This window comes from Echiichthys vipera (assembly GCF_963691815.1).
Source record: "Echiichthys vipera genome assembly, chromosome: 16".
Lineage (NCBI taxonomy): Eukaryota > Metazoa > Chordata > Actinopteri > Perciformes > Trachinidae > Echiichthys > Echiichthys vipera.
In genome coordinates, this window is record NC_139841.1 from 19,017,788 (window position 1) to 19,040,988 (window position 23,201).

General features: G+C 40.3%; 1 protein-coding gene across 1 annotated transcript in view; it reads left to right on the forward strand.

Annotated features, from left to right (window-relative positions):
- The window catches only part of pappaa (pregnancy-associated plasma protein A, pappalysin 1a), a gene marked incomplete at its 5' end in the record, with an annotated part of 88,848 nt that extends 67,533 nt beyond the window's left edge, over positions 1-21,315 (forward strand). Inside the window, 8 exons of the mRNA XM_083929296.1 lie at positions 2,103-2,286; positions 2,708-2,909; positions 3,067-3,301; positions 4,338-4,485; positions 4,826-4,941; positions 9,122-9,193; positions 10,142-10,240; positions 20,850-21,315. Of these exons, the coding sequence (XP_083785422.1) occupies positions 2,103-2,286; positions 2,708-2,909; positions 3,067-3,301; positions 4,338-4,485; positions 4,826-4,941; positions 9,122-9,193; positions 10,142-10,240; positions 20,850-20,954 (1,161 nt within the window). The 3' untranslated portion in view covers positions 20,955-21,315. The remainder of the gene's footprint in view (positions 1-2,102; positions 2,287-2,707; positions 2,910-3,066; positions 3,302-4,337; positions 4,486-4,825; positions 4,942-9,121; positions 9,194-10,141; positions 10,241-20,849) is intronic.
- Between the last annotated feature and the right edge of the window lie 1,886 nt (positions 21,316-23,201).

Here is a 23,201-nt window from a genome sequence, read left to right on the forward strand (position 1 = left end):
AAATGCACAATGTAAATGTGTTACTGTATGTGTTAGTGACCACAGTTTAACACATACTTTAGGATGGGCAATAACATGGGAATTTCACAAACTTTCTTAACATTCCGTCTGCACACATATTTACAGCCAGCGTACTGACACTAAATAGATCCTTCCACATTTGTTCCATGCAGACTTTGTTCACAACCTCCCATCAAGACTGACTCATTCAACTCTACACCCAGTTATTTTTCAGCAGGCCCTCACATGCGATGCATATGTTACTTTGCTGGATATCCAAATATGAAAGGAGCTTATTTATTTTGAGGGAACTTGATACTGTTATGCAGTATCATATAATCGGATCAAGATGAAAGATGGAAATGCATGGGAAGAAAGAGAAGGTTATGAAGCAACCTAACTGAGTCCAGCTTGTGTGGCCTTAAAGTTTGGCCACTCTTTAGAAGGATCGGGATAATTTAGGTCAACCAAAACAGGGGTAGAGTGTAATTCATGGTTTTAAGAAAAACTCAGGTTAACCCCTTTTTTGTTCTGAGAGAGAAACGTCAAAATGATTGAGCTCTCACAGCTTTGTTGTGAGATTTTTTGGCACCCCAATCAATTTGAGCATTCTTGATGCACTACACGGTGCTATTATAGCAAAGAGGAGGAACACAGTTGAGGTTTGGATGATGCAGTGGCTCCCCATTTTGGTCTCATCTCTGCAGATATCATAGGACATGCCAAATAATTTACAGTAATCAGAGCTATTTCTAATAGGTGATAGGCCTAAGTTCAGGAAATGTTTCTGGTGAAAAAATAGTCAGGAATAATATATTTCCATTTTGAAATGTAATGGCTGACATTTCTGTTGCCAAATGCTGGGTCCTTAATACTACATTCTATTGACAACATCACTCTAGATCAGGAATGGTCATCTGCTGATATGTGTACAGGTTAGGGATGGGCATTTTAAGTCAATTCCATATTTGAGTAACAATGCAAGAAGTGTCCTTTGCAAGCCTCAGTTAGACCTCTCTAGGTCAAAGCTCCTTCAGCAGCAACCTGAAAGGCTACTGTTCCTAATCAGGAGTTATTCCCAGTGATAGGTTCATAATGGGAATGGAATGGATGTTAATATTATACAAGGTCCTATATCGTGCTGTGACCTGAGCTAGTCTTTGTTTTACATAGTAGAGTGGTGTAACCACTGTTGGGTTTGACTCCTGGCCTGAGTCCGTTTCTCTCAGATTTTTCATGTTCTCCCCATGTGTGGATTTCCTCTGGGTTCTCCAGTTTCCTCCCACATTCCAACAACATTTAAGGACCCAGTCGCACAGGATGCACTTTGTACGTTTGAAAATGTGTGCCAGTCTGCCTCAATTTTGGGAAGTTTGCTCAGGAATAAGCACTGGAAAGTTTTTTTATTGTTGTTGACAGGCGACTGCCTAGTCAGCGACTGACAATCACCAACCAATGCATCACAGTTAATTATATTAGCCAACTTAAGAAAAACTGCAAAACACAACAGCAACATAGGTTGCTTGTATGGCATTACCTTACTATAATTGCTGTTTGGAGTAAAAGTCATATATCAAAAATGTCAACCTTTCAGTGGATACAACCACTTTCTTTCTTTCTGACAGAAAGTCAGAAAGATGATACATCCACAGTGGTTGGTACTCCAGTTTTGGAGGATTTTATCTGTGTGTTGTCACACTTCCACCAAAGTCAATCTGTTTTGTGTTAGGGCTGATTGTGCAGTTGTTGGATATCGGTTGTCTGAGTGGCAGGATGTGACCTTACAAATGCTATCAGCAGATACTTGAGCTGCTGGGTAACATGTGAGGCTCCCTGACATACAGTAAATTAAGCCTCATCAAGCTTTGTTAGGTTACACACTGATTGGAGACCTGTTGGCGCAAGTGCTAAATTGCTGTAGTCATTTTTTTGTGAGGTAAGCATTTATAGGATTTGTGTGGGACATCAATCTAGCTCACCAATGCGCAAATTAATGTTTATGTCAAAGCACACCTATGCAAATAGCCTATTTCAGAAGAGGCCTGTAAACCATATATCTGTTTCTATCTGACACTCTCTGGATATCTTGTTTTATTTTCCAGTCGGATTCTTCAGTCACTATAACCTGTGCGAATGGGAAGTGGAACAAACAGGTGTCATGCGAGCCTGTGGACTGTGGCCTGCCAGACAAATACCATGTTCATCCTGCCCATTTCAACTTCCCTGAAGGCACCACCTACGGCAAGAAGAGCACCTTTCAGTGTCGAGAACCTGCCCAGCTCGTAGGTGAGATCCATAGGGGAGCGTGCACACTTGCATGCCGAGATACATATTTTAGGCTGTTATCTCTTTAGGGTCCATGAGATTAGATGGAAGTAAAGGTTAACAGATACTTATTAATTAATAATTCATGATTGTATGATTTTGCCTTCTTTGATGCACATGTATTCTTTTTAAACTTTTTAAATAATATTTCCATGAAACATATCATAACTTTTGCACCACAAACCCTCATAACATACAGATCAGAATAACTGAAAGTGAGGATTACAGGATTTTAAAATGATTTGTTTTCATTTAAGTCACTAAATTGTCCATATTCTGTTCCTATAAGTTTCTTTTTTATTTATCCTCTTTCGATTCAAATTCACTAAACAAAACAGAATATTCTTTCATCGTCTACCCCTTTCTCCCTCTTTCCCTACAGGTACAAACAACACTCTTACCTGCTTAGAAGATGGTCTCTGGTCCTTCCCGGAGGCTCTTTGTGAGCTTCGCTGCCCAGCCCCTCCTCCTGTACCCAATGCTGTGCTGCAGACCAAGCGCTGCAATGAGACAGGCCTCAAAGTGGGCACGCTCTGCAAGTACAAGTGCAAGCCAGGCTACCATGTCACCAACAAACCTAAGAGGTAAAGAAAGAAACAGAAACAGTCGTTGATATTTTTGGTTCTTCATCAGAAAATGTTTCCAATTACGAGTAAATCTTGGAATCAGTTCAATTTAAAGAATATTTTTATTAAACCTCACTAAAATTACACAAAGTCCACATTTCTCCTTTCCCTTTAGGCGTGCATTTAAGCGCCAGTGCACGGAGGATGGCAGCTGGCTAGAAGGGGCATGTGAGCCAGTGACTTGTGATCCCCCGCCTCCAATCTTCCACGGCTCCTATCACTGTACTGATGGCTTCCGCTTTGACAGCATCTGCAGACTCAACTGCTCTGATCCTGCTGGTAATACTGCTATCGCCGCCACAGGAGGCTCTGCCCATACGGTGAGGCTGCTGCACGCTCCATGCAAGCAGGTCTGTCCATCTCTTTCCTCTCTTTCTATTCTTGCTTTACCTATATGTTTGTCTTCTTTTTGTCCCGTGTATTAAAAGTAGACTTTCTCTCTTTTTCTCCCGTCTTTGCATCATCAATGTTGATCACTTTTAGTGGTCAACGTGGCATAGAAGTAGTGATCGACAAAATCCCCAAAAATATTGTATACTCCAATACAAGCATTTGTTTACGTTGCATAATGGAAGTCAGAGAAGTGAGGTTGGTGGGGTGAGGGTTTCAGACACCAGGGTTGGGAGGTTGGAGGTGCAAGAGTTTTTACTGGTAGTGTGTACTTAAGCATGTGACATGTCTTGTCCTGTGCAACTACCTGTCAACGGATAAATCCCAAATAGACTAACGTGAGAGTACACACAGACACACACACACACAGACACACACACACACACACACACACACACACACACACACACACACACACACACACACACACACACACACACACATACACACGTTAAGCACCCATGCCCATTAATTACAGTAGTTATGTTTGTTTGAATATTATTTGCTTAATTAAAGCCTGTTATTGTAAACCTACTTTTATCTAATACGATATACGTATAATATACCCATGATAGATTATAATAAGATGCAGAATTAATAAGTAAAACAAGCATTTTTTCCCCTAAATACACTCATTATCCTTGTTGTCTTTTATCTGAAACTTCTGGCACTGCCCTCACTGTCTGAACTCTTGTCTCTCCTTGCCCGTTTCTCTCCCTGTCTCCCTTAGCCCTACTCAATTTGACGCCATGCTAATAAGATTGCTATTGATTACCAGAATAGACCTGCTGCCACAGACTTTTGAAATGTATACACCTTTTAATCTGTTCTGCCTCTAAGGTGTTGTGGGTTCAATGCCTGATGAAAATTGGATTGTATTTCCCCCTTTGCAACAGGATACCATCCCAATGTCCTTGGCTCGCTAGTGTTTGTGTGTGTGTGTGTGTCAATGTGTGTGTATAATTGTTTGCCTGTCAATATATTTGTTACTTTCAGGGCGCAGGGTCCAATGTGATCCGCTGTAGGAAGGATGGAAACTGGACAGGGTCGTTCCACCTATGCCCACACAGCAAAGGCCAGTGTTCTTTACCTCAAAACCTCCATTATAGCCTACAGTACTCATGCAAGCGAGGACACGGCATAGGTCTGTATGAACAAATTTACTGTTGTATAATAACTATTAATTTTTCTAACTGATGTCATCTTTCATCGTTCATATAAAAACTTTTCTTAAATCTGCTATTATTCTGCATTCTACACATGACTCATTTATTTTCTTATTGTACTGTTTAATGATATTAATAAGAGTTTACAAAATGTCTAAACCACTGTAATGTAACTTTGAATTTCACACAATATCATAATCATTTAAAAAGAGAAGGGGGTGAACATGTCATTTTAAATCCCTTCGATCTAGGTGTTGTTTGTGCATACGTTTACTGGTTTTGTTGTTCTGTTTCTCTCTTTCTCTCACACACACACAGGTGAGGAGTGTGAGCTGACGTGCAGAGAGAGTAACAATGATGTGGTGATCCTCCCTAGGAACATGACAGTAGAAAGTGTACTTAAAGAGCACTGGAGGAACCCGCACAAAGTCAAAGTAAGTTTGTACGTGTGTTTGTGTCCACCTCACAGCTCTGACAGACGCACTTCACAAAGTTCTGTGATCCACAACTCGCCTGTAAGGAATTTCACATATTGTGTCTATATCCTGGGTCTCCAACCATAATGCAAGATGGCAGCATGGTAACCCTTCAAACATGTTGAGTCTATTTTTAACTGGAAGTGTGAAAACACATTGCCACCCTCTTGCATCCATTTCCTCAATGTGACATTTCAACTACCCTGTTGGAGAAATAAAGCACTACAGAGGGTCTTTGGTAATTAAGAGTTTTCCCTAAACTGACAATTTCACTTGTATTTGTCTTAACCAGAAATAACCGGTAGTGGAAAAAAAAAAAAAAAAAACTCAGCTACTACAACAAGTTTGGAACCTCATCAAATGGCTTGTCATCAGTAGGTCAAGTCAAGTCAATTTATATTTATACAGCTCAATATCACAAATTACAATTTGCTACAGGGGGCTGTGCAATCTGTACAGCATAGGACACTCTCTGTCCTTTTCAAAACTGACTTTGGATCAGGAACAATTTCCCAAACAAACCCCTGTAGTATAGTACAGTAATCACTATTTTTCTAAAATTAACCTCTGACGCTCACTGGTTAATGACCTCATTTGATTTAGATATAGCTCACAGCTACAGACTATACTTAATAAGTACTGTTTTCTTAAACTTGCAGATAACAAAATACAGGGGTTAGAGATTATTTTGCAAAAGGTTATTAAACTGTTGAACTGTACACCTTGTCCCTGTGGGAGTGCCACTAAGTGCCACCCAACCCCCCATGGTGTCATTTGTGGATTTAATGAAGCTTGTGGGTGGGGTCAAGAGGAGAATAAGGGCCATGGTGTGTATATGGGTGTGTGTGTGTGTGTGTGTGTGTGTGTGTGTGTGTGTGTGTGTGTGTGTGTGTGTGTGTGTGTGTGTGTGTGTGTGTGTGTGTGTGTGTGTGTGTGTGTGTGTGTGTGTGTGTGTGTGTGTGTGTGTGTGTGTGTGTGTGTGTGTGTGTGTGTGTGTGTGTGTGTGTGTGTGTGTGTGCGTGTGTGTGCGTGCGTGTGTGTGTGTGTTTCTGTCAATGATGTGCAATTTGTTTTAAGTGTTTTTGTCAGCTTAATGTCCTTTTAGCTGTAGCGTAAGAGACTTAAGGGACTAAGTAGCATCACGTTTTGTAACCAGAGAAGGAGAAAAGAGAAGACACGGCCGAGTAAAGGAACACATTGTATTTCTCTTTGTATTTTTTCCTACAACTCCTTTTGTTTTTGTATCATAGTCACACTGAGTCAGCAGCTTTTTGTGGTGGATGTCAGGAGAGAGGGGTGACTTGGGCCACGTGGACATGAAATGATCTGTTTTTCATGGATTTCTGTAACTGATACGATTTGTGCTCAGTGGTAATTTGAGCCATGAGGCTATGCTTTTTGGGGCAGTGGATAGCATAATGGGAGTCAGAGAAGTGAGGTTGGTGGGGTGAGGGTTTCAGACACCAGGGTTGGGAGGTTGGAGGAGCAAGAGTTTTTGCTGGTAGTGTGCACTTAAGCATGTGACATGTCTTGTCCTGTGCAACTACCTGTCAACGGATAAGTCCCAAATAGACTAATGTGAGAGTACACACACACACACACACACACACACACACACACACACACACACACACACACACACACACACACACACACACACACACACACACACACACACACACGTGCGCACACACACCCACAAACACACACACACACACAGATGCACAAGCATATAAAATACTGTACACCTTATCCAATAGTTATATAAATTATTACAAAAATGCTAATGATCAGCATGCACTGACTACATAAATGTTCTATTTGCAATTACACTTGTCAAAGTCTCAGGAATACTGCCCATTTATTTCTGGCATCAGAAACATAGATGTAACAGGAAATGCAATAAATAGCCAGATGCATACAGCTGAGATATAAGATACAAGGAATGCACAGAGCTGTCTGTGTAATTAAATGGTAATAAGAAACAAGAACAGGAGGAGATTGCTGTTGTGGAAAAATAAATCAATCATGACAATGGCTTACAGTTGTTGTTGTTGTTGTTGTTGTTGTAGTAGACGTAGTAGTAGCAGTAGTAGTAGCAGTAGTAGTAGTAGTACTAGTAGTAGTAGTACTAGTAGTAGTAGTAGTAGTAGAGTGTAGAGTGTAGTAAGTTGGAGTAGACATAATATACCTCCAAACTCCCCTTTATGTTGGGATTTTTCATATAGTGTCTAAAAGAGGATTAGTGTCCTCAAATGCACTTTCTAGTTCTACTTTGCCAAGTTGAAGGGGGATATTGCCCACCTTAATTAGTGATGTTGATTTATTGCCTTTAAACTAGTTGTGTTTTGGTTCTTAGTGTGACCCACTTAGAACTTACCCCCGCTTCCCTACTGTACCTCCACCTCCTCTCCTTCTTTTTCCTGCCCCTCTATCTCTAACAATTCTGCGCCCCCAGCACCCTCCTCCCCCTTTATCAGCAAAATTACCCTGTCGGGCTTGCTGTGGAATTAGTCATTTTCTACATGACATGACCTCGTCTGTGGTGGCGCTGAGATGGGGATCTATTTTTATGTGGTATCAGCGCCCCGGGGAGGCTTCAGAGGGTGAGGATCCTATACGTAGTGAGGGGTGAGGCCAGGCCACGATCATGGATTATCATGATTTACGGCCTTGCTGAGAGAGGGAAAAAAAAGTGAGAGAGAGAAAATGAGAGAGGGGGAGAGAAGGAGTTTCTGGATGACATCATCATAGCAGAGCATGGGAAAAAGAGAATAAAAGTACTGTAGTTGCAAAAAGTTTCACATGTAAGACAAAATACTGTGCTTTATCTTCCACCATATAGGGACTAACCATCATAGCCCTCGCGCTGAACACACATTCAAACCACAGAGGTTCCTGCATTCTGCGATGCAGTACTACATCGCAGTAGTAGAGCAGCTACTCCCACAGCTCTTAGTTGTCCTCAGATGCTATGTTTTTCTTTCTCTCTACCTTCAACCGCTCCATCTTTCTTTTTTGCATTGATTTGCTGACAGCACTGAAATGAAAAATACCTTAGTTTGCAGCAACAAAAGAAAAGCACGTCAACTTTGGGAGATATTGGGACACAGGGGGTCTGAGAAATTGAGCATCTAAGGTCAGACAGTCTTTTGCTGTGGATGACACTTTTGATCATGTGTACTACCACCAAAATCTGGGGTCACACTTGTGTTGCAAACAAAACCCTTCTTCACCCGCTGCCCCAACTGCCCCTTACGTAGCCCCCCCCTCCCACACACACACACACACACACACACACACACACACACACACACACACACACACACACACAATAAAAAGACAGAGCCACGCAGCATAGACACACATGCCTGTCCAGAGTCATGTGAGCATATGCATTTTTAAGTACCTACAGTATCTCATACATGGATGCAGTTTTCTGTTGCATTTCAATGAAGAGCACAGTGGGAGAACAGGATGGAATTCCACACATTCTGCAAATATATTTGAGGACATGGGGCTTTAGCTCTCTCTCTCTCTCTCTCTCTCTCTCTCTCTCTCTCTCTCTCTCTCTCTCTCTCTCTCTCTCTCTCTTTCTCTCTCTTTCTCTCTCTCTCTCTTTCTCTCTTTCTCTCTTTCTCTCTCTCCCTCTCTCTCTTTCTATCTTTCTCTCTCTCTCTCTCTCTTTCTCTCTCTTGCTCTCAGCTCCCCTCCCCCCGGGGACTATGACTTAGTTATGAAAAACATTTTTTTTAATCAAGTTATATCTTGTAAATATCAACTTATTTATTCCACCTTGTATATGAGGATCCCCAATGAAAGCCTCCATGTGTGCCACATAAGCCTTTTTTGATAACCCCTGTGTTTCTCTGTGTGTGAGTGAGTGAGTGAGTGAGTGAGTGTGTGTGTGTGTGTGTGTGTGTGTGTGTGTGTGTGTGTGTGTGTGTGTGTGTGTGTGTGTGTGTGTGTGTGTGTGTGTGTGTGTGTGTGTGTGTGGGGGGGGGGGGGTGAATTGTAGGTAGAAAGAACACAATCTTGGCAAAGCTGTTTTAATGCTGAACCTAAGGGAAATAACTCAAACCACTGAAATCACCAGGATATTTTGACATCTCACCTCAACTTTTGTCTTATCTTTCAGAATATAGTCTGTACAATGGGTCTAAAATGGTATCCACACCCAGAATTGCTTCACTGCATCAAAGGGTGTGAGGTAAGTTTTTGTTTTTGTCTTTGTTTTTGTGGATAAATAGTCTCCTCTATCATACAAGACTTTACTAGTTTAATCCTTCCACCTTTCTTGATCCTTCTTGAACTGCCAAAAAAAAATAATCTTTAAAAAAAACATGCAGACTAACCTGGATTTAGGTGCAGAGATGAAAACCTAATTTCTTACTGATTCCATACTTCCAGCTAGGGCTGAGATCAGCAGGCTAACTTATGTAGGGTTGAAGTTAAAAGTACAATTGTGTTTTAACAAACCAAGTACTGTAACTGTCCACAGTTATTTTTTTCTCTGATACAAGTTGCTGAGGACAATCTCCTGCAGAGTGCAAGGGTGGTTAGCAGAAGCCACTTAGGCATTTGTGAACCATTTAAAAATGCTGTTGCTACATGCTACTCCTGGTAACAGACTCATTGATGTTGCTCATTGACACTCATTAGCTTGCTTTAATGTGATGTAATTACGAATGTATGACATCGTACACATGTCTTTCCTCTAAAAATGTAGCATTCACATGTGAGTACAACATGTGAAAGAATTCTACTTCACATCATGGAAGAATTATATCATCTACTCAGTTTAGGCCAATTGGATAACCTGATTGGTAACCCAAGTGGAGAGGGTGGGGCCAACGCAATAAATCAACTTACTGGAGTGTTTTGTGAAGTGAATAGTTTATTGTATCCTTAGTTTGATTTAAGGATCTGGCCCACAAAGGGCTTAAAAAGTCACAATGAAAGATGAAGGAAATTTAATGTATGAGATTCATCAGCAAATTTATCCGGAGACCTCTAAAAGGCCAAGAAGAAAGTATCACTAGAATAAAATGCATCTTTGGTACTTCACCTTCTAAGCATTATCCACCAGTTTTCAACCAGGTTTGGTCATTCTGTGTTTTTCACTAATTACACTCTCTCTCCGATCTCTCTGGTGCAGCCATTCATGGGAGACAACTACTGTGATTCGGTCAACAATAGAGCCTTCTGTAACTATGACGGAGGAGACTGCTGCCAATCAACTGTCAAGACAAAGAAGGTTAGTGGCATGCTTGTATCTAAGAGATAATGTTGGATTTGGTCACAGTCAGTGTTCATTCCCCAACTCAAACAAAGTTTAGGAATAAATACCACCTCCCACATGAGATCATTTTTCCCTTTCCATGTACCTTACCCACTTGGACATTTTTAACTGCCATACATCCAGTTATCCATTATCAAGATTTATACATTTATACCTACACAAGGTAATAATGGAAACCACAACTTAATAGACTGTTGAAGATGGCTGTACAGTATTTCACCTTTGGAACACCTCTAAACAGATTCTTCCTTCCTCTGCTTTGTTTCCAACCTTAAATTACTGGTAGACAGATTACTGATACCACATCCAAGACAGTGGGAGTTTTCAAACATCATCAATAGTCTTTCTTTTTCTGTGATATCCAGTTCCCTAATGTGTAAAACGTATATCATGTGCACATGCTCCTGGGAAGTAACTCACTACCCAAAATGTGCGTAGTAATTTTAATCTCATTTGGTTATTGCAGAGAGTAAAAATCACACATATAAGAACTTAGAATATAATTGATTTTTTCCTCTTATAATAAATTAAAAAATCCAATCTTTCAACTCTCAATCTGCTGTGTTGTTTTTTAGCATTAAGCTGAGCATGACAAAAAGTTTGGTTATCCTTGTGGTAATAACTCTCTTAATTCAGGGAGTGTCTGCAGTTCTCTGACTCTATCCAGCCGGCTACTGGCAAAGGAACTGATTGCAAGTGTATTATAGCTTCTGTGCAGCAGCATCTGCTTCTTTGGCCTGGCCTGTTTCTGTAAATCTGGCAAGGGACTTTAGTTGTACTCCTGGCATATCCATCTGTATGTCTGGCTGGACTTATATTGCAGCCTATGTGTCTCACTGGCTGTGTCAGTGTGTCTGAATCAAGAGCCTTTTCATTTCCTCTCTGGGGAAAAAAGGACATACAAGGAACATTTCACCATCTTCCACAGTGCAATCAAAGTTCCCATGATTGCTTCAGGTCAACCTTCACACAACTTTTTTTTAGGAGGACAGAAATAATCTGTTTTTAATAATGTTTCTGTCCTGGCCAACAACATTCTTTTCCAGAGACAACTTCTTTGATGTTTATTATTTGTTCCTTATTTAAACGTTTGTCTGTATAGACACTGGCAATATAAAGACCAAAACATGGCTTTCGCTAAAGGAACAAGATTTTTAAACAGCACTGTTGCATCACGTTTAAATGTTTTACTGAAGGGTCAATATCAGTTAGTAGAACATGCATGTAGTGTACATGCACTGATGCATGAACACGGAAAAATACATTTAAATTCCATGCACTATTTTTTGGTGCGATTGTCCTTCTTTCCTTCCTCTTGTGTTTATTGCACAAAAGTTTCCAAGCATACAATTACAGCTAGAATTAAATATTTTCTGCTTTAAATAGATTAAATCAAATTTGTGTGACAAAGGTTCTTCTTCCTGGGGTTACAGGCAAGTGAATTATGGTCAAGGCGGATTTGTACAGGAGTAAGATCACTGAGTATTTTGTATTTTGTATTATCACAAATTACAATTGTATCCAGTGTTCAACAGCAATAGGAAAGGTGATGAGCAACCCACTGGGAAGTGACCTCACTCCTGAAGTGATTTTGCTGCTGTTGATTGACACAATCTCTTCTCTACATCTTCTGACCCCAGTCTAGTGCGGGGGCTCAACCAGAACTTGTGTAACTTACTTTTACTGACAAACCCCAATGGAGCCTCCTTTGAATAACCGCAGCAACAAGTAGTTGAACTGGGGGAGAGGAGAGCGGACCATTGGTCTAGTTAGAGCTAAGATTTTTCATTTTGTACATCAAAGGAGGGCATGGTCAGTTTAACTGAACATCTTATGTTGGGTTGTCAAGTAAGAAATGGTTTAAAAAATTAAATCCCTGGATGTTTTACACATTGTGGTCCACTTACCAAAAAGGGGTTGAGACTAGTCCAAAGATGAAGTCAAATTCCAATGGATTTATTCTCCTTAGTCTAACATTAGCCTTTAAGTCCAACTGAAATGAAATTCCATGTTTTTGTTTGTCTTTTTCATACATAATTGTTCTGTAAATCATGTCTTCACCTGCACCTTATTTTTTGAATGAGTGACCAAATAAACATTCACCAGGGAAAATGGTGAATGTTTGTTGGATCTGAATCTATATGTTAATGTCAGTTTGCAGGCAAGATACCTAATAAATTGATCAGTCTGTTTAGATGCTGGTGTTGTCTATACTCTTCAATTCTACTGCTTACATAAAACTGTCTGCCCATGGCTTGTAGGCTACAGTGAAAGCTTTCTCTCTCTGTACTTTGCTGGAGCTCATCCTGCCAGCTGCTGTCAATCAAACACAGGCACATCACACCAGTTGCTGAAAGGGAAGGAAAGGAGTGCTTCTTTCTTACTGTTTTTTCCTTTAATAATAGAAAACAGTTGAAAAACAAAAACATGTTGACATTTTTTTTTCCTGGATTAAGGCATGACTAAATGTGATTTCAGTGGGACTTTAATCCTTGCAGAGGAATCTGGCCCAGGTTTACTGCTGCTGTATTTTCAAGCCAAGGATGCTACATGCCGATGGTCGATAGTAGTGTCTGCAAAACAGGTGTTAGCAGTTCCCTGAAACAATAACTACAGGCAAATGGAAGATCAAATTATCTACTTGGTCCTAACATCTGTCACACTAGCAAAGACGGATTGGGTGAAGAGCAGTTCTATTCCAACTATTGAAACATTCAGTGGGCTGTTGCAGTATGATACAGTAAGTATCATACTTCTGGGCTCAAGAACTCCATGGCTGCTTGTCCAAATTCTACTTGAAGGCATTTTGCTCTGGCATTATTTGAAGAAAACAGTCTGGCTAGTGCTTTCCATTAGTAGATCCCCTGGAAACTATTTGGAAAGATAGGAAAAATTGCTCCGAAATAACCAATCATAATTTGATTTATCAACTGCCAGGAATGAGGGGCAAGATAAGTAAGTGTGGGTGAGAAACAAAAAGGAAACACTAAGGAATTAAGCTGATATGTTAAACTGATATGGGAACAGAGGAAAGCCAGATGTTTGATATAATCCCTTTTGCTTGTTAGTTTGTGAGCCCAATGCATAATTGATGCCGCTTGCTTGCACACATGTTGCTTAATGTCTTGGCTAATATAAACTTACATTAATTAAACTTTCAAATTAACCTGAATGTCAGTTTTTGTCATTTTAATTTTTCTATCATTTTGGTGCTTGTTTAGTCATTTATTGCTGTTGGACAAAGCTTATCCTCTCACAATAATTTGATCAACTCAGTTAAATGAGAAACAGGGTATTTTGCACCAGATTCTGATTTTCCCCTTAACTGAACACATGCATGCCAGGCGACCAAGGACAGATTAAAAACCTCTAAAAACAATACAAAATGACACAATTTATGACAAAGAGACCCTGTAACTCATTATGACAGTCTCTCTTGAGCTGCTGAATAACACTTGACAAGGGCAATGTTTTCCCCTTTAGCAAGAAATCAATGTTCCTCTCTCCTGATCACAAGTGGGGACTTTGTCCCAAGTTTTTGATTATTCCTGAACAGAGACCGTGCTGTTACAGATTCTGTTGTCTGTGTCACAGTGGAGGTCATTTCGTGTCAACAATGAACTATCTTTATTTATTGCTGGTGCTAGCATTTATTGTATACACAGACAAATGAAGCTTAGGGAAAAGTTCAATAGGGAGGACTCTCTTTACGCTCTTATTCATTCATTCACAAATCTCTCTGGCTTCTACTACATCAGCTGATTATTCACGCGTGTTAAACCAACCAGATTTTGCCAGGGTCTCCCTAAGGCTATGACATTGTTGCTGCCAAACTTGAAATCTACTCTTCCTCTCGGCTGCAGTCTTTTCAGTACAAACCAATGCAACCTTCATCGACCTTATTTACCTCCAGTCTCCATCACATTAAGTGCCCAGTACTACTCTACATCCCATCTTCCGCCTTTCACCACCACCACCAGTGTCTGGTGGGGGTGGGGGGTGGGGTGGAGGGGTATTCTTAAACTAATATCATCACTACCCCACTTAATATATTACGTCTTGGTGGGGTGTAATCCCCTGAGATGTTTTACAATTCACTTTATTGTGCACCATGTAAAAATAAGTCTCTTCTGTAAATAATGTTTGCTAATGACTAAAGCTGAGTTGTTTTTGGAAATTATTTAGTCTTTTGAGAAATAAAGTTAGGGACCCTTTTTCATTTGTAACCAACTGCATTAAACAGAGAGTTGTTTCTGTTATTTAGCAAACTTTACTCATGTAAATGGGGTGGAGAAAATAAAAATAATAATAAACATCATCAAAAATGACCATACAGTTGAATCACTACCTCTCTATAGCAGTTTAGACAAAACTGAACATTATAAACCTCATGATTCTAGGATTTATTTATTTAATTTGAATTATACTACAATACATTTAGCTTGGTCTATCTAATGTAAACTGAGTGTATACAGTATGTCAAGTAACAGTACTTAAATAGGATAAACCACCCATATACAGTACCATCTCGCTCCTTTGCCCCTGTCACTCTCATTCACTCATTCTCATTCAGTCTTTCTGCTACTCATTCACTGTCAGATACTCATTCATACTCGATTTCTCCATATCTCTCTCTCCCTCTCTCTCTCTCTCTCTCTCTCTCTCTCTCTCTCTCACTCTCACTCTCTCTCTCTCTCTCTCTCTCTCTCTCTCACACACACATTTACAAATCCAACCCATGAACAGACACACCAGCCACATACACACTAGACTTCTTATGCACAAGAGGTCTGGTGACTCAGTGGGAATCTTGCTCAGCGTTGGTGTCCCCAGTGTGTTGTGACATGGCACGTATGAATAATGATATGATAGGATATGATACGATCCATGCACACAGACACACCTCTCATTTGTTGCTCTGCCAAAACCTTTTACATCTACTGTCCTGTTTCCTTCTCATCTTTGGTAATGATGTGAAGGCAAAAGAACAGAGCAAAATGAATTTTTTACAACTTTCATTCTCCCTCATCATATAGTCAACGGTTGAACAAAATCCTAATCTGTGTCACTGTTTATACAACTATATCTTCAGATCACTGATGGAGGAGATACAACACACTGTTGAAAACATCTGCTCACCCCTCAGTGAATTCTTTACAGCAGTTGCGTGACTGTTTATTATTATGTTTCACAACATCAAACGTCATGCCTCTCAAATCTGAAATGATTCAACGGTCCAATATGAACAATCATAATTTCTGGAATGTCATAACATTTGAGCAATGTCTACTGTTTCCAAACAAGCCTTAATACTATTATAGGAACTAGGTTATTATCAATTATAAAGTTTTTCAGGTTCTTCCTGCCTCTCCTTGCCTCGTTTTTCTTGTCAACTAAGAGTTTAATCCAGATTAGGGCTGAATAACTGTGCAAAAAAGGAGCAGTACTGTAAAAAGGCAATGGCACTTAACTGCTCGTTTACTTTTACTCCCTTTTCCTGCAAATGCTGCTTTCGCCTTTTATTTTGGTAGACATTTGTGTATTAAGGAGTTCCGGATGATTTGCTGTGTATTATTCCACCCCAGGAGCTTTGAAGGTGCAAGGACTGGCTGCACGTAAGGTCACCACAGGATCTCCCCTTAATAGTTGCAAGCTGTTGGCTGAATTTGGAGAGGCAGGGAGGAGAGGAGGCAAGGGTATGGAGTATGCCTTTCTGAGGGTTGCCTGTGCAAGACCCTTTTTTGTACCCCCCCCCCCCCCCCCCCCCCCTGGAAGGAATTCCTTTCCTGGAAGCCGAATGTAGTACGCAACGATTATATAGTTAAACAGCCTTTCTAAAACATTTTTTTTCTAAATATGCCTGTTTTTCTGTCTGCATTGGTGGTGAGTTCTTGGCTAAGTGCTGAGATCCTTTCCATTTCTCTCACCCCTGTTTACCACTCTCAGCCTGGCACAAGTTTGCTGAATATATGACTTGTTATTTGTCACGATTGATGTTTGTGTCTGAGCTGATGGTCCATGAAAAGCATAGCTGACCACTTAACCTCTCTGTCTCTGTTGGTCATTCGTATAGACAAAGTCCTTTCAACATTAGAACGCAAATACTTTTCGTCTCTGTTTTTTTAGCTGTTACCAGATTTACATTTACCTTTTATTTATATAATCCGGACAAATCAAATGGATAGCCAATAGATTGATAGAGTTTGATAGTATGATGTTTATCAGTGGTAAATAATATAAGTCTTAACATGTTCTTCATCAAATACAAATATTCACATAACTGGATGCCAAAAGCACATGCCAGCAACAGCTCTCAAGTTTTTTAAATGTCTGAGGGCAGCTTTCTTGACTCTATTTCCCATTGCCATGGCTGTGCCAGGGCTGTTAAAGGGGCCGAAGCATAGGAGCAGGCATTCGCATAAAGAAGGATTCTTTTGGTCATGGCATTAAGAGTTGCTTTCTAACTTTTATTTTTTTCTGTTTTCGTCAAGCCACTACAATGCCATGCTTATGGTAAATCACAGAATAAGTAGCAGCATGCCACAGCTTCCTTTAATCCTATATTTCGGTGTGTATCTGTGTGTGGGGAGTAAGGGCTGAATGTGCACACGGTGCACAGTTTTTAGGGTTTTGGCTGTTTCCTGATGCCAAGCGCTCACACTTATAATGCCAAACTCAGTTATGTGCTTAAATTGCTTTTTCTCCATTCTAATGGTTTCCATTAAAACTCTCTCTTCATGCTGTGTTTCTTTTTGTTTCTCTTACTCAGATGCCTGTTCAAGCTGTTTATATACAGTTAATGTTTTTTCTTCAAGGTCTATATATTTTTTGGTCAGATGTCACATTTGGCTTAATGGTTCCAGTGACTGATTTATTTGCCAATTGATTTATAATTTTGTGATATGCCATGACCAAAGTCACATTGCTTTCATGCAAGGTTGTTTGGAATCACAAGACTATAGGTGCATGAGTTAAGTGCAGCTCAACTCACTGTTTGGAGTCCTGTTCCATTTACTCTGTAGTGTTTTGTGTTGTTTGTTCCCTAACTCTTGTGGACAGGGATGATAACATTATAATGTAGTAGAATATGCATATATTATTTCATATAGATCAGCATTATGAAATGGTTGTTGTACTGTATTCCATAAAATGTTTCTTAATATATTTTGAAGACAGGTTGAATATATTTTGACTGACTTATGACTGTTTCTAGTCATAAGTCACTCTTATAAAAACTGTTACTTGCTAATGAAAAGTGTGTTATGTAAACCTAGATCACCCAGAGCCCCTTTCCCCATGCCTTCCCTTTAAGCACAGGCTGACACACACATACTGCACACACAGAAATGAGAGGAACTCTGTGTTATTTTGACCTGTTCATGAGATGGAAGGATGGTGCTTTGACAAGGTCTGCGTTCTTAGGAAGGGCTTTCATGTTGCTGTTAGTGGGTGTCCTCCCCCAGCCCTCCTCCAGCCCTGGGACACGGGGCAGCATGAGGGCCCCCAGGCCCACAAGGCCAGCAAGTCCCATTTCCCAGCCACCCTGAGAGAACCCTCAAGTCAGGGCCAGATGTGGCAGCTGGCCCAGCCACCCTGGAGGTCAAGGTCAAAGGAAACCATGTCAGATGTGCCACCCACCATCATTCTCTAGATAGAGAGATAAACAGAAGTGGCCTTGGAAGGGAGGTGAGGTGGAGTGGGAGGGGTAGTGGGAATGTGTGCTGTAAGAAAGTGGAGTAATAAAGTAAGGTAAACTAAGAAAGAGACTCTTAAGGAGACAAGGGGAAAGTGTGAAAATGAGATACTGTACTTGAGAAAGAGTCAGGTAGGAGTGAGGAGCCCCCATGTTATTCGCTTAAAAATGCCACAGAGGAAACACTGTTCATGCGGTTGACAGCTGTTTCTGAAGTGTGTCCGGCTCTCGGCTTGTAAAGTTGTCACATGTAGGCCTCATTTTCTCAGAGGAGTCTGGGCACTGCCCACCTGGCCCTCACATTAGGAGCCCCCTCCCCCCCTACACACACACACACACACACACACACACACACACACACACAAAAACAACTTATTTTATACCCCATTTCAAAGGGGAGCCTGCGTCACTGCTCCTGAGTGACTAGCATGCTTTCCCATGTCATTCCACAGACCTGCTGTCTACAAATCACTGACTCTCTTTGCAGAGTCCAGGTTCCATTTATTCACACAGACATACATGGTGCTGGTAAACCACGATAGTAGTCACAGCTGTACTGGGGCAGACTGAGGAAAGCGTGGCTGCTAATCAGCGCCTACGGCCCCTCCGACCACCTCCTCCAACATAAAGCAGTCATACACATTCACGCAAGGCAAGGTAGCGGAAGTCTCTTGCCCAAGGACAAAACGACCATGACACAAGTAGGGCAGGGCGGTGATTGAACTGCCGACCCTTCAGACATTGGCCAACCCACTCTACCAACTAGTTAGTTAAACTATTTCTTTTAAAGAAACAGATTTAGAGATTCATAATCAGCAGCTCATCTTTCTACACATTTGTCTGTTCACTTTTATTATTGGATGTTTTTTTGAACTGTGGGACTTGTTTAATGTTGGTCAGAATCTTCTTGTAGTGGGAAACCTTAAGACACATGGGAATGTTAATCTAAATCAAAATAAGTTCTAAGTTAATGAGAGATTTAAAATGAAATGAATTCACTCACAAGGAGGTTCCACTTATTTGTAGCATACCAAAATTAATTTTGATTTACAGGAAGTGAGTCAGCTTCAAAGTCTCAAACGTTGACTATGATTGTATGAAATATAATGGACACTATTGTTATGGATGCCCCTTTTAGTGGATGGGAAATTCTCTTTTCTTTTTCATTCTAATGCTAATGCATTTAGTAATTACCTGGCTAACCCTCCCAGATAGTATTAGCTCATGATGCAATTTCTTTAATGGCATTACAGTAGTAGTCTGGGTAATTATACAGCAGCTACGTCACATTAAGATAATAACCCCATGACCCTCCTCTGAAAATGACTTCTCCCATAGCAGCCAGGCAGCGTTCACGAATAGCATTGAACTAATAGCTGCGTTTGGTATGAGGCACACTGTCAACTAAGTAGCCGTGTTGGTTTAAGTTGCCAGTATTGTTGTAACATTTACATTGTATACAGAGATCCATTTTGCAAAAGAGGCAATAACACTTAGCCCTAATAAGAAAAAGCGACACCGCAGGCCCCCACAGATTGATCTGATAAGCCACCAGGACACAATTTCAGACATGCCCTTGGTCTGCTGCCTGCCTTCCATGACTTGGACCACATGTGTTCCTTGTTTGGCCTGGACACATTTTGTGTACCCAAACAGCTGAAGCAGGCCCCCTGAGAGGCAAACAGACAAAGCAGCAGCAGCTGGTGCTGGTGACGCATTGCCAACGTTATCCAGTGACGTCAAACGCCAGGGGCAATGGACAGTGATCTTCCGGCACTATTTTTACCTACAATATTTCACTTTGACATCAGACTATCAGAGAAACTGGGATATTAATTTATCTGATATTCTGAGAATGTGATATTATATAGGTCTTATGAATGCTATATTAATTTAATTTAATATGGCATGACAGTGCCACATACAGTACTTGGCAGGTTTCAATTATTTTCTTGTAAGTGCACTCCATCGACAAAAATTTTTCAACTTTTGTCATTCCAAATTGATGCCACAGTATTAGCTGCACTATGGAGTCTTCAGAGTTTAGCTCTGAGTCTAGATACACTGTGTTTGTGTACTCATTACAAATGAGACAAATGGCCTAATTAGAACCATGCTGATACAATTTCTAAACCTGTTTGATATTTACAAAAATCTGGACTGCATCAACTAGGAAAGTGAAGGAGAGTGAGCTAGCTTGTTTGTGTGTGTGTGTGTGTGTGTGTGTGTGTGTGTGTGTGTGTGTGTGGGGGGGGGGGTTAGTAAAACAGTTAAATAAAACATTAGTTATATAAGAAATATCAGTTGATATTTATTTTTTTTATTGCTCACATTGCGTTTGTTCCTATGAGGCAAATAAGCGAGCAGTGGCACCATTACAACAATTGCAGGAGTAATAGATTTTATGAGACTGCCGAGAAAAAAAGACAGAATCTGTTTCAGCAAGTGCCCCTCAAACTGACACTGTGACAAAGGCCTCTAGTGGCTGTATTAATTATGATGGGAGCAAAGGAAGAAGTCAAGTGACGTTAATATAAAGTGACAAAATCCACAGAGGGAGGAAGTAAGGGTGGATGAATGGGTCAACAAAACATTCGACTAACAAGGGAGACCGCTGTTCACTACTCATTTCCAATAGACAGTCAACATCGTTTTTTTTTCATGACCACAATCTAACCTTAACCATATGGTAATTGTTGTAACCATGACAGCAAAGGTTCCTAACCTTAACAAAGGGGCCATTTTAACCCAAACCATGATCTTTCCTTAATCCTAACCCCTTTGTACAGCATAGCAGTGTACAATCAGAAATGGTTTCATTTTTGAAATACCAACTTTATGAATGTGAATATTTTTATCTTTCCCACCCAGGTGATTCCATTTCCCATGTCCTGTGACATACGGGATGAATGCTCCTGTCGGGATCAGAATGCTATAGAGAACAGAAAGGATGACCATGTCCATTCCCTGGGGTGACCAACCCAAACAGGGACCTCTGTTCAACGTCCCAGGACCCTCACTCCGGCACAACATGGCCAGAGTGGCCGAGGCATACCCCTCCTTCATCCTCCTCTCGGCCTCCAATTTCCTGCACATGCTGCTTAACAGGCATACCTCTCCGCCTTCACATCACAGAAAGATCTCGAATACAGGATGGGACTCATGAGACTCCACAGAAAACTTCATTTCTCAGCTAAAAGGAAAGTAACCCTGCAATATCATCATAAAAAAAAAAAAAAACATATATAGCAAAGAGAAAAAAAACTTTTTTTTTTTTTTCAAAGAAGAAAACGAACAAAAAAAACCACCTAAACAAAAACCTAACCAAGCCTAGGTAGCATGCCTTTTGTTCAGTTTTGTGCTGGCTTAAGTGTCTATTTGAGTGACCTTGCTCTACAATCACATTATTTGAACCAAAGGTAAATTAAAATGTCGAAGTGGGGGAATTTGTTAATGTTGACTCTGTGTTTTGCAAATATGAAGGAAATCGAGACAAATGTTAAAAAAAAAAAAAAAATCCTTAGACACTTTGAAGGCATGTTTAACACCTTTTCGGAGGGGCTAAAAGTTTGGGCTTATATCATTCCTGGTTTCAAACTGGTCAGACTTTCTGTATCTCTATGTCCTTTTCAGTAAAGTGTGTTTCTTCATAGGCACATCAGAGGCCATAGAGGTTATTCCTAGCTTGGTGGGGAATGAGACAGCCATATTGTTAAGTTTCAATTCACAGATTTAACACAAAAGCCAAAATAAAATGCACACACACGCACACACACACATTTCCTAAGTCGATTTTATACTTAGAGCAAAATTCTGAATGCATAATTAAAACATGTTTAGCATGGCTTCTGCTACTGTGTTTGCTGCTACTTGCCATCTTCATATCATGATATCTAATAGGGTTAGACAGCTTCGTCTGCCTTGCTGCTTACAGTACCTTAATAAGCATTCATTCACACTTGCATGTTAGTCCATAATACTTTCTGAGAATACATGTTGACAACACCACATATGAAATGCACTAAGAACTTTAAAAACCCAGAACCTCACTTGTCATTCCCGTTTAACCCAACTGCCCAAGAAAAAATATACATACATTGACCACGACTTAAAGAATGTCATCGTTAACACCTCACTTTGGGTCGGGTTGATTTTAGATTCAGTTTGAACTCCTCCCTTATGGCGCTTGATCAGAACTTTGTTACCTCAAGCACTGATTCAAAAATGTTTCAACTGAAAATAAAATGATCCCAGCCCTGTTCAGAATGTAGTCAATGCTTGTCAGGAGTCTGTGGCTGTTTTTGATAGCACAGTACTGCACAGCACAGTCACACAAGAGTACAAAAATAAAGGGCTTGTTATAGGCCATGGCTCTTAGTGAGAATGAGTATAGGTGGAAGGAGACTGCATCTGATACACAAACGCATACACACATATGTCTCTCCCCTCCCAGTAGTATTGGACTCTCAGCTGTAGCTCTGCAGGAAACAATGTTATACATAAAAATGACATTTGGATGTATATGTCAACACAGCACTTGCAGTCAGGATATGATCAAAGGTCCCTAAGATTCTCTACTGGGTCTAGTGTTTAAGTAATTAAACTTTACGGTTGTCTCTGCAGTAAAAAAAAAAAAAAAAGTGCACTTGGTTGTTTGGATCAGCACTTTTCAGTATTGTGAACTTGGGTGTCCATCCCCACCAATTAACGTCTTTAGATTATATGGCTGCTACAATAGCTTTGTATTTTGTTATTCTTCATTCCAGACACATATACACTAGTTTTTTTCATGCACATTTGATAATGAAGGCTGCTTGGATATTGGTCTAAATTGTGCTGCTCTTATTCAGCTGCAACCATAGTCGTGGTTACAATCAGCATGATTATGACTTTTCATTTCATTTGGGCCAATGGCACAGTCCCTCTGACTCATATTAGGCTGCTATAGCATTCCAGATCATCCTCATGGATCCTTGTACGCAACAAGCTGTACAAGTGGCAATGTAAGACCAATTTCATGTCATTTTCATACCAATGTTAGTGAAGAACAATATCACAACATGCAGAGAAAGTGAGAAGGTATTATTTTCCACCAAATACAAAGAAAAAGTTAATCAAAAATATCATGTAAATATTACTATATGTTGTTGATGGACAGGAGCGTGAAAAATGTTTTGTTTTTGTTTTCATGTATTTCATTTTTACAAAATGTCATATTTAATC